Consider the following 20,099-nt stretch of genomic DNA (forward strand, 5'->3'; position numbering starts at 1 on the left):
CTGGCCGAGGTGTTCAGCGGGTTTTACAGCCCGTACTTCATTGTCCCTAAGGAAGGCGGAGGGTTGCGCCCTATCTTGGAGATCTGTCGTGTTCTGAACGAGGCACCTACACTAGCTGCCTTTCAGGATGGTCACGCAGAAGCGCATCTGGCGTCCGTCAGGCGTCAGGACTGGTTCGTGGCAATCGACCTGAAGGACGCGTACTTTCATGTCTCGATCCTCCCTCGACATCGGCCGTTCCGACGGTTCGCGCTCGAGGGACGGGCATATCAGTACAGGGTCCTCCCCTTCGGTATGTCCCTGTCTCCACGAGTCTTTACGAAGGTCGTGGAAGCCGCCCTCCTTCCCCGTTGGGAGGAGGTGTGACGGGTACTAACTATCTCGACGACTGGCTCAAGTTTGGGCACACTCTCGAGATCTGTGGTGTACACACAGGGACCTGGTGCTCCGGCACCTAGATCGGTGGGGCCACAGGTCAACTGAGATAAGAGCAAGCTCTCCCCGGTGCAGAGCATCCTCTTTCTCGGTATGGAACTCGACTCTGTCCTCACGAGCGGCCCCGCTCACCCCCAGGGGGGGGCGCGAGGACTAGCGCGCCCGGTCAGTGTTGAACTGCCTGAGATCAGACAGTCAGCGGTCCCCCTGTAACAGGAGGCTCCTGGGATTCATGGCATCCTCGGCGGGGGTGGCCCCCCCTCGGGTCGATGCATATACGACCGCTCCAACACTGGCGGCAGAGTCAAGTTCCTTGGAGAGCGTGGCACACCGGCAGCAGGCGTTGGTCACACGCTTTTCTGCCGACACACCCTAAGGGGTGCCGTGTGCAACGGGCAGCAGTGTCGGGGCGGGGACGGGCCCCCGCCTGCGTTGGCATTCAACTGCCTAGAGTTGTGGGTTGTGCTACTTGCATTGAGGGAACTTCCTCTTGGGACGGGCTCGATCGCTCCCTTCACCAGAAGGGAGGCGACCTCCGCCCGAAGTACGGGGGCATCCCTGCCTCTGCCTGAGGTAAAAGGACGTCCCGGAACTTGGGCGGACGTGTAGCGAACTGAATCGCGTAGCCGAGACGGATCGTCTTCCTCAGCCAGCCTGACAGTCTGGGGGCTCCAGAACTGTGACAGGGGGACTAGAGGTTGATCTGCTTCATCGCCCCCGCGGAGGGTGGTTCGATGGCTAGCAGTACGGATTCCTTGCCGGGGGAGGCCCCCCGGGGAGGAGATCGGCTCTGCCATATTTCCTGCCTGGCGACTGCGCAGCTCAACGCACTGTCTGACTGAGAGTGTTGAGGGCTGGTGTTTATACTCGACATTGCGCTTAGCCATGACGCAACGTCGAGTTTGCCGTTCACCGTCGTGCAGAGGGTGAGAGCGGCTGAGGTAACCCAGTTTATACTCGACATTGCGCTTCACCATGACGCAACGTCGAGTTTGCCGTTCACCGTCGTGCAGAGGGTGAGAGCGGCTGAGGTAACCCAGAGAGAGAGGAAACTCTCCTTTTTGAGAGTAAGTGGGCGCCAGCCCCCCGGAGGGGGCCAGCAGATGGAGGGACGGGGCAGGAACCGTCCCTATCCGACCTACCAGCACTGTGGCTGGGGTCGGGCCCAATGGTAGCCTCAATCCCCCTGAGGTGATCCCATGACAGCCGCTGCCCGCGGCTGCTGATGGGGCGATGGTCTCCTCTTCGCTGTCTCCTCCAGGTCACTGGAGGGCGTTGAAGAGGACCAGGGCTGCTGGGAAGCAGACAGTGCACGGGACTCGACGGCCGAGGCGGCCGAGTTGCGGCACGGAGGACTGCTTTTTTCTTTCTTTAACCCTCCACAGTAACACCAACCAGCCCCCCCTTGCGAGACGGGTAAGTCGAGAAAGCGGACCTTCTCAGCGTTACTCATCTGCGCAAGTATCGGCCAGAGGAGTTCCTCATGGACCACAAGTGTGGACTTCGTCCGACCCAGGGCCCCCGCGGTCACCTTGGTCGCCCGTAGAGCGAGGTCGGTGACGGCGCGGAGTTCCTGCATAAGCGCTGGGTCGGTCTTACCCTCGTGGAGCTCTCTCAACGCCCTGGCCTGGAAGGGAGCCATAGCGTGGAGAGAGGAGGCAGCTTGGTCCGCCGCAATGTAAGCTCTCGACACCAGAGATGCCGAGACTCCACATGCTTTGGACGGGAGTCTAGGTCGAGCCCCCCCAGGTGGACGCCACCTACAGGCACGAGTGCACCATGGCGGCAAACTCCACCTGGGGGACACCGACGCATCCTCCAGCTGTCTCAACCTCGAGGGAAGAGAGGGTGACAGAACTTTGTTTGACGTGAAACGTGCCGGAAGGGGCGTTCCAGGTCTTACAAAGTTCCTCATGCACTTCCGGTAAACACGGCACTGGGGGCAGGCGTGGCTTGGTGCCGCGCTCAAACCCGAGGCTCCATGTAGCCAGCCGCGAACGCCGGGAGAGGCAGTGCGGGCACTGCAACCCAACACTCACGGTGTCCCGGGAAAGCATGGCCGACATCTCGACATCCGCTTTTTCCTGGGCTCAACCCCCCGAGGGAGGGAGCCCGAAGAATCGTCGGTGTCGGATGGCAGTACGTCACCCCCCGATGCTGCAAGAGACCTCTCATCATCACGCATCGTGTCCGAATACGTGATTGAGGAATACGACGGCGGACCGTCTTTTTGGGGAATGGTCAGACGAGCGAAACGAGGTGTGAACGGTCCGTGAGCCGTGGCTGGCGGATTATCGCTCACAGTAATCCTCATCTCACCCTCGCTGCTTGCCATAGCGGACGGCAGGGCCGTAGTCCTGCCGCCACGGAACGGGTAGCAAACGAGGTGGTGGCTGAGTCCTGTGGGAACACAGCCACCTGTGACGCAACGTCTGAATCATCACCGCGGTTCGACACAACGTCGAGAGACCGACAGAAAGGGAACTAGACTTACACTAAAATGACAGGAACCAGACTAACTAATAAAACGGCAAGGCAAACACAGAAAAGTTTCTTGGCAGGACAAGGGGAACACGAGCATGACACGAGGTATTACAAAACGATTCAGCACAGGACAGCAAACACAAGGACATTAAATAGAGAGACTAACAAAGGAAGATAACGAGGGGCAGGTGAAGAACATAAGACATGGCAGGGAAGCAATACATGAAACGAGAGGGGCGGGGCCAATGACAAGACACGAGAAAACACATGGAGTGTCAAAAGATAAACACCCCATGGCTTTCTCACACAAAACCTAAGGGACCTGTCACGATCCTGCCACACGACTAGAAAATCATGAACAAGAAGGCAGGACCGTGACAGGAAACATGAATGACTCTGTAAAAGGTGAATCTCCATACAAATACATGTTATATCAACAACCAATCGATGTTGAACAATACTGTAGTCTTGTTAAGCATTTAAAAATTCCTTTGTACCATGAATAAATGATATGTGCTTGCGTCCGAAATCGCATACTGTGACAGTACGTACTGAATTTGGGAGTAGTATGAATACATTTTGGACATACTGTGTCCGCCATGTTTTATGGTCATGTGACCCGTATGTTCTTTGACCTATGACGTATTAACAACAACCTATACATGAGCGTTGATAAAAACATAATTTAGTCACGATAAATTCATTTATTGGCAGTTACATTAAAAACGGACATCTGCCTTAAAGTTATCCGCTATATTTATTTGATTTACTTTTGAAATTTGACCGTTGCTCAGCTCCCGTGGCATCATGGGATAGATAATTGTCCATCCGATCCACACTCACGAATCTCGGCGGAAGTAGAAGACCATCCGGGTGTTTCTCGCTAACTGTTTTTTTGCATACTGAGGTTTCGGACATACTATTCATGACTAATACTCATTTTCGCCTACTATATAGTATGGAAGTAGGCGATTTCTGATGCAGCGATGGTTATCTTTATGGTATTTACTGTAAGTGAATTGTTTTTGTGAATTGTGTGGTAATCTTCACAGCTTTACTTTACTGGTGTTTCTTTATTATCACCATTTTTTTGAGGTGAAGGTTTTTATTTAATAACCTTAAACATCTTTGATGTTGAAAGACGTTCTCGCATTGTAGAGGCAAACAGTGGCTTAAATGATGTAATGATCAATTGATGACAAAATGTTTTTCAGCGCTGTTGCTAATTGAAAATTTATTGAACAAGAGATCTGTAATTACTTTCAAGAGAGCTCTCTGGCCGAAGGAGACATCCAGTATTTACTCAAATAATAAACACAAGTTGGCAATACAATTACTACTGTTGAAATAATTCGCATGTCATTAAGTATAAATTGGCTTTTTGGCTAGAATAATGCAACTTTCAGTGCTTATCTACATTAACTGAGTGTTATTACACACAACTTACTTAATGTCACGGAATGCTATAGTACAATAATCGCACGGCAAAGGAGTATCTTTTAATAAATCCACATGCAGAAGAAAACCATAAGCACATGTAGACATAAACAAAACCGGACAATGAACTGAACACAGGCATCAACTTAAATAGGGCAGATGATCAGGGACAAACAGGTGATAAACTGATGATTACTAATTAACATAGGAAAACCAGAACTAAAACATAACAGAACCGTCACACTTCCAGTCAGTTTAACAGGTTTTTACCTAGTTAAAACCAGAAGAAAAGTGGTACAAAGATTTATGATGTGCAGATTTAAAACTGTAGTGGAAAATATCGTTAGATTAATAAAAACATAATTGACGTCAAAGTTGACATGAAATCCCAAAGGTATGCTCAGCAGATGCACAGTTCACACCACTAGCTCTCTTATTTTTGTGCATGTTTGCGTAACAGATCACAGACTTACACTTTGTCCAAACGCACCTACTGTACCAAGTCTAAATAAAAAGCAAATTATATACATTTTCAGGAGGATTTTTAAGTGTGCCCACAAACAAGAATGTTTTTTTTCTCTTTCTGTTTGGTTGGTTTGTACAGTGAAGATTGTAGAGGGACACTACATTGAGGCAAGGTTACCACACATATATATTGGAAGTATGTACTCCCCCTCACCAGCAAAAATACATGTTTTTACAGTAGAGTCAAATGCATTTTACATCCATCAAGTGTACGTATCTGTATGTATTTATGTGTTTCTATTCTGATCTGAGAAATGCATGTGTTGAGGAAGCAGAGGAAATCTACTGAAGGCTACCTGATTCTGAATGTAAGCGTTCACTCTCTCCAGCATCCCTTCACAAGTGTACTCGAAGGGTATCAAGGGCTCCACCTGTTCAAACAGACACAAAATCAACACTGTCCTTCAGGAAAGTTTTCTAAAAATGTATGATTTTACTGTATGATCATCTTATTTTGTATGTTATAGAGCGGGGGTTCCCAAACTTTTCAGCCCACGACCCCCAAAATAACAGTGCCAGTGACTTGAGACCCCCACTATCCTCGGAGGTGGTTAAAGTACACAAACGTTGCGCGCAACTGTTCACATGCACTTGTTAGGTCTATCCAAACATAAAGACAACACAAAAGAACACAGTCTAGCATAATATTATTTTATAGTTATTTACTCATTACTTTACTTGTTGTTATACATAAACTATGAACTATTACTACAGATGGTTCAATTTCATCAAACTGATTCGAGTGCTGATGGATGTCCTTTTTATGCAAACGCCAGTCTCTTTTCTACCTGAAGTCGATACCCTTTCAGACTCTGCGTTCAGACTGCCAGCGACTGTGTCGTTGTGTGTCGCTAGTCTCTTTCTACGAGGTTGATAAATGCGTTCCTAGCTTTAGTTGCTCTAGTACATTTATAAACAAACTCTACAGTATCTGACGAGAGACGTACGACGTGAGCTCCGCTGCTTTAATCCTATTGGTAGTCGCTCCCGAAAGTCGCTCATCATTTGCATAAAGTTGAACGAGTATCAACTTTGTCGTGTTGCTAGACACTCCCACTTCCTGTCGCCAACCATCACTGTCGATCGTGTCACCCGAAGTCGCCGGCTCTCCATTGAAATGAATGACATCGCCTCGTTTTGTCGCTGGCGGTCTGAACGGGGCGGGACTGTGGCGCTTCTACGCCCTCCTCCGCTGATATCCCTGCATTGTCTTTGGTGGATATTAACCAACGTTTCGACAAATAAAAATATCCTAAACTTAAGGCCTGAAAAATAATCTGCGTGCACATATGGGGATGTTTAATGTGGTGCTGTAAATTGACTTGCTGCACCTAAAGCGGTTGCTAATGTGACGTAATCACCTCAGGGGTCACGATCGAGGGAAAGGAAGGTTGATGGATTTTTATTTGCATGGTTTTATTTTTGACTTATCTAATATTTTTATATTTCGTTACATTTATTGATAAAATACGCAATTTCTAAAAAATATATTTCTGTGAATCATATTGCGACCTTGCCCTCGCGGCCTTGTGACCCGCACTTTGGGAACCCCTGTTATACAGGAACATCTGTTTACTTAAGTGCATTAACTAAAGAGGATAAAGGAAGACAAATATTTTGCTACACATATTCACAACACGAACACTGTACATTTTTTATAGTAAAAAAGCCACAAATGTGGCTTTGAAAACAATAATGTAAAAGGTCATCCAGCTGTCTTCCCCGTAATACTGCCTGAAGGATGTTATTATTATTTCTCGATGACATACAGTTTGAGTCAATAAAACTTTGTTCTTGTCCATCAGAACTACCTCCTTCCTAAACATTTAAACATTTTTATGGGGTGGGAACTGCCTGCAAGTGTGTTTTCTGCAGGGATCCTTTGCGTAATATGTGTCATGGCTCTGCTTCATTTAGTCATGTTTTTCTTGGTCCTGTAGCAGAGTCATGACAAAGCCTTTGGTTATGTGTGGAGAGAAACATATTATTGTCCTTTTGACAATAATATACGTTCTCTCCAGTGTCTCGTCTCTGTTCCCGCCATCTCGTTTCCTTGTTATCCTTCCCTGAGTGTTTCATTACCCACACCTGCCCTGTGTCGTTATCCCTCGTTTGTCTTCTCTATTTATACCCTCTTGTTTCTTTGTCCTGTGCTCGTGTATTGTATTGTTTGCGTTCTGTGCGTGTACCATGTTTTGTGTTACTCAGCGTTCTCAGCCATGCCTTGTCCAGTCCGTTATCCTGTTTTGTTAAGTAAGTTATTTTAGTGTTCTTTAGTTTGGTTCGTTTGCTGTTCTTGCTTTTGTTTTGCCCCCTCGTGGGAAGTCTTTTGTTTTGTATTTATCACTGTTCTGTTTTCCCCATCGTGGGTTTTTGTTTTGCGTCTGTTGTAATAAATATATCTTGTTTGGCCCCTTCGCGTCTGCCTGCGCTTGGGTTCTTCTGCCACTCCCATGACAGAATACACGAGCCCTCATTGAACCCAGCAGGCAAGATGGAGGCTAGGCGATCCAGGCAGGCCCATCTCCTCTGCGGCATTCGTCAGGGGAACGATGACATCGAGGACTATCTGTATAGGTTCCTGGATGCCGCAGAGGAGGATGTCTTCGGGGAGGAGGAGGTGGCGGTGCTTTTTAACGCCGGTCTCAGGGACCCCCTGTCGCGGGCGGAGATGCGGTCGTTGAGACCGCTGGACTTCGATGTCGTGTGGCGGTACGTCATGAACCGACTGGAGTCCAGGGTCTCAACACGTCACAACCACCCATCTCCGCTGGCCGCCATACAGGAGGGTCAGACCCTGCAGATTGGGGTTATAGGCATCGCCACACCGCTCTCCTCACCCCCTGCAGCCTCGCCACCAGTCAGCCTTGGTGGCAAGCGGGGGAGATGTGAGTCCTGGGGGTCCACGTCCGAGGAGTCCCAGCCAGAGCCAGCCGTGCCTTTATCCTCCTTTCATTCACGCCGACCTCCAGCGGGTGGCTAGGCGAAGAAAAGAAAGGCAGCGGCGGGCAGGCGGACTCCATCCCAGCCGGTGCCCGCCGGTGATCAGCCGGCTCCAGTCCGGTGCAGCCGGCGTCCAGTCGTGTCCAGCCGGCGTCCAGTCCGGTGCAGCCGGCGTCCAGTCCGGTGCAGCCGGCGTCCAGTCTTGTGTCCAGTCTTGTGTCCTAGTCTTGTGTCCAGGCCTGTGTCCAGTTGTGTCCAGCCTTGTGTCCAGTCTGTGTCCAGTCTTGTGTCCAGGCCTGTGTCCAGTCATGTGATCCAGCCGGCGTCCAGTCCGGTGATCCAGCCGCGTCCAGTCCGGTGATCCAGCCGGCGTCCAGTCCGGTGATCCAGCCGGCGTCCAGTCCGGTGATCCAGCCGGCGTCCAGTCCGGTGTCCAGCCGGCATCCAGTCCGGTGTCCAGCCGGCTCCAGTCCGGTGATCCAGCCGGCTCCAGTCCGGTGAGCCGGCCATCCAGCCGGCGTCCCGCCGGCCATCCAGCGGCCTCCAGCCGGCGTCCCAGCCGGACGTTCCAGCCGACGTTCCAGCCGGCCTTCCAGCCGGCGTCAAGCCCTGTCCAGCCGGCCTTCCAGCCGGCGTCAAGCCCTGTCCAGCCGGCCTTCCAGCCGGCGTCAAGCCTGTCCAGCCGGCCTTCCAGCCGGCGTCAAGCCCTGTCCAGCCGGGAACTCCCAGGGCAAAGACTGTCCTCCCCCGGGACTCCTCCTAAGTCCCCCAGGACTCGCGCCCTCGAGCGCAGCCGGGGACTGGGACTGTTCCCCCCAACCCTTTTGGACTCCCCTATGCCTTGTTTGCCCCACCCCCCCTCCCATGTTTGTTGTTTTTGTTAGTCACCCCAATCCCTGTAGTCTTGTTGTCTGTCTGCCCCTTGTCTTGTTCACCATGTTTGTCTGGTTTTTGCCTTTGGTCCAGTCTGTCAGGTCTTGTTAGTCACCCCTTGGTGAACACCTGGAGGTGTTCATTAAGGGGGGGGGGCTCTGTCACGGTCCCACCGTCTTGTTTATGAAATTCTAGTCGTGTGGTGGGATCGGGGCAGAGTTCTTGGGTTTTATGTGGGAAGACCATGAGATGTTTATCCTCTCATGTGTTTTTCCAGTGTCTCGTCTCTGTTCCCGCCATCTCGTTTCCTCGTTATCCTTCCCTAAGTGTTTATTACCCACACCTGCCCTGTGTCGTTATCCCTCGTTTGTGTTCCCTATATATACCCTCTTGTTTCTTTGTCCTGTGCTCGTTCGTTGTGCTTTGTGCTTGTATGCGTGTCGTGCTCTCCCTGTGGATTACCTTGCCCTTGGATGTTCTTGTTCTCAGTCGTGTCATAGTTTGTACGAGTAGTTGTTTTATGTTATCCTGCCTTGACGTTGTGTCGTGTTTTGTTTAGTTTTATTTTGCCCCATCGAGGGAAGTGTTTTGTTTCTTGTTGTTTTATTACTTACAGTATTAGTCTTGTCTTGGTTTACCCCCATCGTGGGCCTTTTGTTTTGTTCATTTAATAAAGCTTTGTTGTGTTAACCCCTTCACTGCTGCCTGCATTTGGGTTCTTTCTGCCAGACCGTAACCTCCTTCCTAAACATTTTTTATGGGGTGGGAACTGCCTGCAAGTGTGTTTTCTGCAGGGATCCTTTGCGTAATATGTGTCATGGCTCTGCTTCATTTAGTCATGTTTTTCTTGGTCCTGTAGCAGAGTCATGACAAAGCCTTTGGTTATGTGTGGAGAGAAACATATTATTGTCCTTTTGACAATAATATACGTTCTCTCCAGTGTCTCGTCTCTGTTCCCGCCATCTCGTTTTCCTTGTTATCCTTCCCTGAGTGTTTCATTACCCACACCTGCCCTGTGTCGTTAATCCCCTCGTTTGTCTTACCTATATATACCCTCTTGTTTCTTTGTCCTGTGCCCGTGTATTACATACGTTGCGTTCTGTTCTGTGTACCTCGTATGTTGTGTCGTGTCGCTGTAAGTACTTTGCCTTGCCCTTGTTTTCCCCTTCTATGTTTGGTTTAAGACGTTGTGTCGCTGTTTGGTTTATTAGTTTATTTTTGCCCCCCCGTGGGAAGTGTTTTGTTTCCGTGTTCTTTTCCTTGTTTTATTTTGCACCTCATCGTGGGTTTTTGTTTTTGTTATATTAATTGAAGTCTTTTGTTAACCCGTCACGCCTGCCTGCAATTGGGTTCTTCTCCACGCCAGTCCGTGACAGAATACACGGGCCAATAAGAACCCAGCGGGCAGCAAGATGGACGGCACGGCCATCTTCAAGCTGCTTCCGTGTTCTACTTTGCCAGCATTTAACCAATAGCGTCTCTGAAACAAAGTGATGTCATGCCGCACGCGTTGCTGTTTCTGTGTGGAGTCAAGGGGTCTAACTCTGTGCCACCGCATAACTATAGATGTGTTTAAAAATAATGAGAATATATATACATATACTGTATATCCGAGTCCTGATCGGGAGGTAACGTCCGATTCCGATCGAGTCTGAAACCACGTGATCGGGCCCGATTTCCGATCACGTGATCGGATCTGGACATCCCTACTACAGGACCAAGAAAAACATGACTAAATGAAGCAGAGCCATGACAAATATGCACATGCATCTTTTACATACATATTGAAACACAAGCTGCAAAACGTGGTGAAAACAAAATAAGAAATATGCTGAGCGTTTAAAAACGTTTTTAAACCATTGTTGATTACGAAGTCTTGTTGCATCACACACAAAAGGAGAATCTGGACAGATTTGATCATCTCAAATCTTGCAATGTTAGCACGTTTGAGCAAGATTTGAGATGATCAAATCTGTCCAGATTCTCCTTTTGTGTGTGACGCAACAAGACTTCGTGATCAACAATGGTTTAAAAACTTTTATTAAAAAAAATAGTTGTGCATCACTACAAGATATTTGAGTAAAACCATGCCTTTAGTTTACGCCTCCAAATTCTGCTCATCAGGCCTCATGCATTTTAAAGGTACAAGGGTAAATAGATTCATCTGCATGGTGCCAACAGTGGCTTCCCCTCTCTTATGCCGTGCTTAGGGAATACTTCAAACTTTAGGGCACATCATTGAGGGTGCTCGTAAAGGACTTTTATGCATTGGGCCAAATTCCTCCGATGGCTGGAGCAATGGCACCTAGCGGCCACCAGAACTGTGTGCAACCACATTTACAATACTGAATACTGTAGGAAAATGTCCTGGTGTGGACAAACGTCTTATCTGACAGCAAGAGTATATAATACTGTACTATATTTGAGCCTTTTATGGCAGATGACTGCTAAGTGACAGTGGCTAACATTTTCAGCTTTGAGTGACTATTTATTTATTATTTTCAAAGCATATCACCAGGTTGAACTAATAGCACTTGCAATAGCATTGTTGTTCATTGGTGATCTGTCTTGAATCTAGTTTTATTGTACATCGCTATAGCTCAACAGTTAGTTGTATGAAATGAGCTTTTTAAAGTTTGTGGTGCGAACAATTGATTCATTCTCTTCTCTTATGTTTATTTAACAGTATAACAGTTTAAGAGTTTATTTACTTGAATGCTCATTTAAAGGTCTTCGAGTCCTTTTTTAGCCTCTGGCTCAAACATTAGCAAATAATTCATATTGTATTCTACATTGGTGCACAATACAGCTCTGGCATCTACCCAACGATTTTGAGTCACATGACCCCCTCTAATATATAAAAGTCTGAAATGTTTTAAGCTCAGGTTGTTTTTCAGACTGTTTGCTTCCTGCCCGACACACCTGGCTGAAGACACAGAAGTCACAGTGTGGGTTTGATCGATCGGGTCGGCGGGTTCTGCTGGAGACGCTTGAGTGCTCTGCACTGATTAGTGTTACTGCTGTTCTACAGCTAAAACATTGAGTAAAGAAAACCACGTCGACTCAGATATTTCACCTATACGGGCTAAAAACACATCCAGGACCATTTATACAAAGAAGGCAATACTGAAGCCTTCGGCCATTTAAGCACAAAGACCTAAAGTAAAGAGTTCAATACTCTAAATTCTGCAACAATTTCAAAGTAACCAATAAAGGTTCGTTGGTTTAGTTGGCGAACGCCATGAATGTACAAAATCACAAATACTTTAGGGAAATCAGGGCCATGTAGGAATTGTTGGCCAAATCCAGATTATTTTACCTCTACATTTTACACCTCCATACTCTTCATGTATTTTAACATTAGTCTCATTTGTTTCATTTTATTTCTCATGAGCAATTTTAGATTCAATCTGTGACTAAGACGTTGAGACTTAAATGAAACACAACTGAGAATTTGATCAAGTCTCGTGAACTATGACCGAACAAGCTCTGGGATAGCCCTAAACTCGAAAATGACTACAGTATTTGTTCATTATCAAGATCTTTTATGATCCGTTTAAAGCTTTCAGTTAGGGATGTAACGATTCACCGTGAGCCGGTTGAAAATCGGTTATAATGAGTGACGATTCAAATCGGTTGAGGTGTGAACTGAATCGCAATACATTTTTTGAACAGCAGGGGCTGCTATTTTCACTGCAAATCTAAACGTGGACATGCTGATATTTCTTAAATGCAAAAAATCCAAGAAAAGCTCAGACAGTATTAGTTTGTTTATATTAAAGAGACTTTTTCTATTATTAATTTGTTATAAAATTGCAGTTTAGTTTTGTTATTTGAAATAAAACATTATTTTATTATACAAAGAAACGTGAAGCATTTAAGAAATAATGCAAGGGAAGTTGTTCATTTCTAATTTGTTTCAACTCATTTTGTAAAAATAAATCGTGAGTAAATCGTGAATAAATCGCATTGTGAGATCAGAATCGTGAATCGCATCGCATCGTGAGCTGAGTGAATCGTTACATCCCTACTTTCAGTTTTCTCAGCAGCTTTTAGTAACTCTATATATAGCACTCTGAAACAGTGAAGCACTATTGCTGTCTTCTGGACATTGACAGAGAGATGTGGTGACGGAAAATTTCTCTTTACTGTGTAATGTTGACAGTGATTTACTGTATTTGCTCAGTGAGAATACTGTAGATCGTATTGGTAATATCACTATGCTCAAAAATAGCTCCGACACACAGGTTTAGCTTCTCCTGTGCACTTACTGCTTTGAGAAGCTAAATGTGGCTGTGGTTAGCACAGTACATCTCAAAAAACTCGGTTTTTGGTACAAAATAAAGAGAATTCACTCCCAAAACATAGTTGTGTGTGTAGATGTCAATGTCAATCATAACAATGAGAAGCATGTAAGATCCTGTAAGAGCTTGCAAGAAAAGGTTTAATTGACTACAGAAGTCAGCATGGAAACCCAGTGTATAACTGCCGCATTTATTTTCATAAGCTTTACATATCTAAAGATGAGAATTTGTAATGTCGAAAATTCTCCATTTCTCTTCCAATGAGTAATGATTGCAGCAAAGACTATAGTGAGAGTTATAGTAGGTGAGTTAATGGCTTTAGAATAGTATCAAAATCTATAAAATATAAATTCCATGTAAGTACTGAAAGAAATGATTATTGATTCTTCACTGACCTGCATCACACAACACAAGTACACAATATAACATCCAGACGTGAAGAAAAAAGGCTCAATAAAAGAGTCAAAGATTCACGTGGCAATTGTTCTCCTGTTTTCCTGATTAAATGATTTTTTCAAGATCTCTTCTAAATGAATCAAAATCTGTATTATTTTTGTTACAACTAAAGTAATTACATGAAGGCTTTACATTCTCATGTGGACTATTATTAGGGTGCATGTAAACACAATTACGAATGATGTTTTTACCTTGACATTGAGGATTTCTCGAACGGCTGCCTCAAACTCCTCAGAGTTGTTGAAGTCTGCGGTTATGACGTGGGGTTTGCCGATGTAATGTTCAGCATAAGGATGCTGAGAAGACACCTGGTGGAAAGAAGAAAAAAATCATCCTGTTCTTTAACAGGTCTAAACGTGATAATGACAGAGCACTAGATGAATTCTTCAGTGTCAGTTCATTGTTCATTGTAAGGGGGAGACAACCTCATGGAGCCCACCGTTATCATTTTGTTCAGGGCAACATGAATTTCACCAGTGGACCTGATTCATAACTTTGGATATCATTTTAAGAACAGCAGGGTTGTGTGGATAAATTGAACTGAATTGATAATGTCTTAAAACGAACTGGAATTTGAACTGAGGCAGCACACAGGAAACAGAAATCTCTTTTAAATTTGAACAGCTAGATTTAAAAAGGCACAAAATCCATGCATCGTTATACTGTATATCATATTCTATGAAATATTGACTTTGTGGATGCATAATATATAATACATGACAATAACAAGAAAGATGCCGAGCAATTCTGATTCAGTTTCAATGAATATTGAGCATTCTACACTCAAACCTGCTCTGCATTGTATGAACGGTTTGCTACCAAGAAGGTAAATAAAGTTGCACTCGGGATGCAAATGAAGACGAATTAAAATTACAGTCTGAGTGATAATGAAGATCACAAACTCTATTACCTGAGACAATTCTGCAATGTTCCACAGCCATTAGCACTACAATCAATGGATTATACAGTATAATCAATGTTTATGGGGTGATTTACCCAAATGCTTCTGTCATGAAGATTGTTTAGAAAGATAATTGGGCCCTTTGGGCTTGTGGAATATTCAGATTTTGATGTCAGTGTGGTGAAGAACATTTCTATTAGGGCTGTCAATGGCAATGTATCACGTAATTCATTTTCTAATCTCAATAAATAATAGAATTAATTACATTTTAACACATAAATATTGGCTGGCAAAACAACCCAATTCATCCAAATGAAGATGACTGATAGACATTACATGATGACTGTGATGAATGTCTTATTTTCCCTTATTTATTTCAAATGCAATGCAAGAAATAAAAGCCAGCCAAATCTGAATTTTGCCCGACCCTAATAAACAACGGAACTGAAAGAGAGTGTTGTGGTGCTACGCGTACCTCTCTGGAAGTGGGCTTTCCTCTGAAGAACTCGTGGTTTTGGGAGCTGCGAGCAGGATTGAACTTCGGCTGCAGGAAAACGCAGCCATTGGCTATGGCCTCTAAAGGGGCGGGGCCTTCATAGGGAAAGCCGAGTCCCATGAAGAGCTGTGAGAATATAAAAAAGGTCACTCAATCCAAAAACACAGGAGGCTTCTAAAGCTTTATATTTTTAAACGTATCTCTCAGAAGTCTGGAAGCAATACCTTAGCTTTCCTCAGAAGCTGCTGTAGTTCCTGCTGAGGCAGCAAGCCGTGGTTTCTCACGAATGCAGGCACCTCTGGTGGGCGCTGCGTTTCATAGTAGACTGTACCGTGGATGTCCATGTACCGATGCAAGATGGTCAGCAACTTCTCAGTACCCTGCAGAAGCACAGAAATTGAGGCTCAGATAAGACATTGGGTCCACAAATAAAGTCTAAAGTCATAATGGCGATGCGATGTGCATTCAAGCAACAAAATAAAGAGCAAAATGCTCGTGTGTTGATAGATTTGATAGATTCTACTATATTGTTATTGATCCAAAATGATACCGTAGTGTTGTTCCATCTTGTTCATATGCCAAAACTGATAGATCTAACTATCCTGCAGACTTGGATGTCAGAGGGGAAGAACAGCAGGCAGGAGACAAAGTGATGTTACAATAAAATGAACCAAGTTTATTGTAGAGAGAAAACATAGTTGCGTTCAGATGCCCATTCTAACTCTGCCTAGAAATCTGTCTAGAGTTCACTCTATCTCCGTCTAACTTTGTCCGACTTCATCTGACCAGAAACACATTGAGCAGGTGTTATTATACCAACATAGACAGTGGAAAATTACTGCTTCACAACATTGTCTTGTGACATTATTACAATCTAAAAAAATGGTGCTATATAGCACTAAAAGTGGTTCTTGGCTCGTAATCATAGGGGAACCACTTTTAGTGCTATATAGAACCATATTTTGGCGCTTCAGTGGTTCTTCATACAGGGGATTAACAGGTTCTTTATACAGAAATGGTGCTATATAGCACCTCAGTCACCCCAAAGAACATCTGAAGAACCTCCGAAGAACCTCTGAAGAACCACTGAAGCACCAAGAGATGATGCTATATAGCACTAAAAGTGGTTCCCCTATGATTACGTGCAAAGTAATTTTTTTTAGAGTGTATGAACCTTGAGAATAAGACAACTGCAAACTCGTATCTACTTGCGAAGACAATACAAATGCAGCATCCAACAGAATGTAGAATATAACAAAGAAGTGAACATAATCTATAACTAATCAAGTAAATAAATAGCAAAATAAAGAATAATACTAAAGAATAAAAGCATAAGAAAATTAGAAATTAAATACAACATAAAATGTTTGTCTGTACTCTCAAGTCAGAATTTCATCGTCTTTAGAAAATACACATACTTACAGGTTGCTTTTATGATATTCAGATCCTTCGATCTATCAGTGTGCGGTAACAAAACCAATTCTTCAAGACAAATATATTATTTAACATGAATAAATAAACTGTCTACATCAGGTTACATAAGCTATAAAATATCTATGGTTAAATGAAGCATAAATGTCTTGTGCAACAATTGCATATTTTAGAGTTTGGTCATGAAAGCATTTCATCGATTACTTAATGCTGAAATACACGGTACACAAAATGTATAGAAACTAAATAGCTCAGTCTATGGTCTGAAAAGTAAGAACAGGACAAATATTGTGGTGGTTTTTATGTGCACTCAACACATAAGTGCAGTATAGAGACATGAAGGCAATGCTTGACTTCAGATCAGCACCATGGACAGCGGACAATCCAGAACCCATATATTGAGCACTTTCGATGAACAGTATGGGAGATGTTGTAAGGCCTACAGTTAAAAACTGCCAAATTACCTTATTGGTAAAGAAAGCATGTCACTTTATTACATTAAAATTGGTAGGTGCAACAACTGGACCAATTTATATGATGATTCTTTCCCAAACTATTGAACATTATGGCCAACTGTTCCCTTATTCTGAGTTACTTTGATCTAATACACATTTTATTTTAAAACTTTATCATTTAAATGTTGCCTGAGCTGTGCTTGCAAGTCTTTGTCTGTATCCAAGAAGTGGATTGATTTGTGGAAAGAACTTTGGCCCAAACAGAAGCACATGACTAGAGTGGAAAGCTGTGAAATTGACCCACAGCTGCTAACAGGTTCACCTTGTCATCTGAAGATGAAAAGGAATCACAAATGCAACCTTACGGCATTACAAGGTCAAAGGAAACATTTTAATTTGCATCTGACAAAAACAGAGATCTGGGCTGTCAAGAACCTCACCTGTCATCAGTTTGCACTCCAGTCCCTGTTCAATAAACAACTCAGTGGTGAGCAGCATTAACATTCTAAAAATAGTGTGAGGGTTTATTTCTGTGTGTATGAATATATAATTTATGCACAATTTATTATTACATTTATTTAAATTAAATTATTTAATTGATTAATGTTAAGAAAAGTGGAATTCTATCATTAGCACCAACAAGTCCAATGCACACAAAACTGTTTAGATATGGATGTAGAAATAATCTTGCCAGTGGGATAATTCCAAGAAAATAATATATAGGTAAGATTATTTTTTGCTATACATTAACATTTGCATTGCATGTTTCTTTTCGTCATCACTTCACACGTGTAAAACTTGTATGGACTTTCTCATGTCAACAGCAAAAACAAACATTCACTTCAGCTGTATGTGCCAATAACCCTGTTCAATTTTTCAACTTTAAAGTCTACAGTATGAGAATCGCTTGCAGTAATATACAAGTCTCCACTGAATAAATATAAGATACCATGCATTAAAACTAAGGCTATACATTTCATTTCACTTGTTGACAAAACACGACCTTATAAAAAATCATAATAAGCATCTGTCATACAGTGTCATCAGTTAATCAAGTTAATATTAATGCAAAGTGTGTTTTTGCCCCCGACCCAGGACACATTGCATTTGAAAACAGCTAGACAGAGCATAGCATCTTACATGCTTGTACATGAACCCTTAATTCTGTCCATGACAAACTTGATTATAAAATGTAACAGACTATATTGCCTTAAATAACACAGTAACTACCAATTTTGTCAAAACCAATTTTTGTGTAAACAGGTTTTTTCCCAGCGAGTGTTGATATATGCAATTATTTGCTATTTATTCAACTAATTAATCACCGTATCGTGTAATTAATCTGATTGATTTGCTTAATCGACTGACAGCCCTAATTATTACTGATACGATGAGAAGCAGACCTGAAATCACAATGAGCCTTACAAAGCCTTTCTTTTTTTAAAGCGATAACTTCTATTCCAGTCAATGTTGCTAATCAACAGTTCTATTAGCAATTATGTATGTATATGATCATGCATAATGCATTATAATTTGAACGTTATAGTAAAATATACATCATAATTTCATATACATAAAAATGTAGCCTAAGATATTTGGTTCACTGCAGCCCCAAAATGAGTTTTTCATCAATTGTGAGTGCTGCTCATCCCACCAGACCATAGCTGGTGTGTTTTTCATATCATCTGGACGGTAATAACATTTCCTACATATGCCAAATGCTGCAGTTAAAGAGTAATATGAATTATTTACTTATTTAAATCATTACTACATTAACAATTGATATAGACCCTCAGGCAAATTGTACACCTACAGTAATTTCTTATCACACACCATTAAGTTTTTTTAAACAAATCAGGGCCTCTTAAAAACATCATAGCTTTCATTGTGCTGCTTAGAAACCTGTGCTGGTTATACTTTGGTCACTTTGTTTACCTGTCTTTCTGTTGCCTTTGGTTCCAAAGACGTTTAAAAGGACATACAGTATAAGGACCCAATCACTCTTGTGTAAACCAAAATTGCTTTGCCTCTCCGCCATAATGGACGTGCATTTGTAGGTTCAGAGAAACAGGCGATGTACTATTACAAGCGGCAGAGTGACATTCAGAAAATCAATAGCGGCCCTCATTAAAGTTAACATTAAAGATTTCTGCCTATCTTAGGAACGGCAGCACAGTGTTAATGACATCTGTGTATCGACCTCTATATGCAAACAATAGTTAAACAACACTGAGAATAAAACATTGCTACAGAAATGCCCAGATCCAAATAAAACCTGTATTATGAAGTTTTGAGTAACCACATTCATTTCTGTTGAAATAGCAACTGAAAATCTAATCATAATAGTCATTCATAATAGTAATAAAATATATGAATATTGTGCCTTATAATATCCGTTTTTCATTTTGAGTCAAAATACAATACACATTTTGTATTATTAAAAAAAATTGTCTAAACTTTCTGTACATACTTTAAAGACAGAAAACTAAAAGACACTTTTTAACTTTCTTAATAAATGGTTCTGAACCGAGTGTGCCCAATTCACTGGTGCATGTTATTACAGAAAAATTGTCTACAAAACCTTTCATCAAAATGTAATAACCGTCTCTGCCAAAAAAAATCCCTGCGTATTCCTTTTCTTTGCTCAATCCCTTTCCTCCAATAGCTTGACTTCGTTTTGTCACTTAACACCCACATTTACAATCCAATCAGTTCAAAATGAATAAAAACACGTGTTGTTATTTTTTCCAACACATTTTTTATTGATGATCCTTTTTGATCCCAAATAGATCACATTATGGAAGTAACTGTCAATGTAATTTTATGTTGATCTTTAAGGCTAATTCACACTGATCCAACAAACGCCAACATTCTAAATTCTCATTGACACCAATCCAACAAACACCAACATGGGTTTTACACAGATTTAAGAAACACCATCATAATAAAGGTTTATTGAAAGTGATCCAACAAACACCAAAAATAATTTAAAAGAGCCAACAAACACCAACATTCTAAACTCTTATTGACAGTGATCCAACAAACTCAGAAAAGGTTTAACATAGATCCAACAAACACTAACATTCTAAATTCTCATTGACATTGATCCAACAAACACCAACAGGGGTTTTACACAGATCCAAGAAACACCAACATTCTAAATTCTCATTGACATTGATTCAACAAACACAAAAAAGGGTTCCCTTTCTGTCGGTCTCTCGACGTTGTGTCGAACCGACAGAATGGGGTTTGTCTTGAGAACCTATCATCTTCTGAGTATTTAGAAAAGGCCAATGAAAATTGGCGAATGAAATTTGCATGCCGGGCTCCTCCCCGGATGTCCGGGTATAAGAGGGAAG

At 43.1% G+C, this 20,099-nt stretch overlaps 1 protein-coding gene across 2 annotated transcripts in view; it reads right to left on the reverse strand.

The window, feature by feature from the left end:
• Positions 1–20,099, reverse strand: part of LOC130561272 (alpha-1,6-mannosylglycoprotein 6-beta-N-acetylglucosaminyltransferase B) — a 132,642-nt gene that overhangs the window by 8,284 nt on the left and 104,259 nt on the right. For both annotated transcript variants that reach the window (XM_057345478.1, XM_057345477.1), the window contains 4 exons: positions 15,079–15,234; positions 14,834–14,980; positions 13,649–13,765; positions 5,178–5,252 (listed from right to left, as the gene is read on the reverse strand). In XM_057345478.1, the coding sequence (XP_057201461.1) occupies positions 5,178–5,252; positions 13,649–13,765; positions 14,834–14,980; positions 15,079–15,234 (495 nt within the window). The remainder of the gene's footprint in view (positions 1–5,177; positions 5,253–13,648; positions 13,766–14,833; positions 14,981–15,078; positions 15,235–20,099) is intronic.

Source organism: Triplophysa rosa, linkage group LG11, assembly GCF_024868665.1.
Source record: "Triplophysa rosa linkage group LG11, Trosa_1v2, whole genome shotgun sequence".
NCBI lineage: Eukaryota > Metazoa > Chordata > Actinopteri > Cypriniformes > Nemacheilidae > Triplophysa > Triplophysa rosa.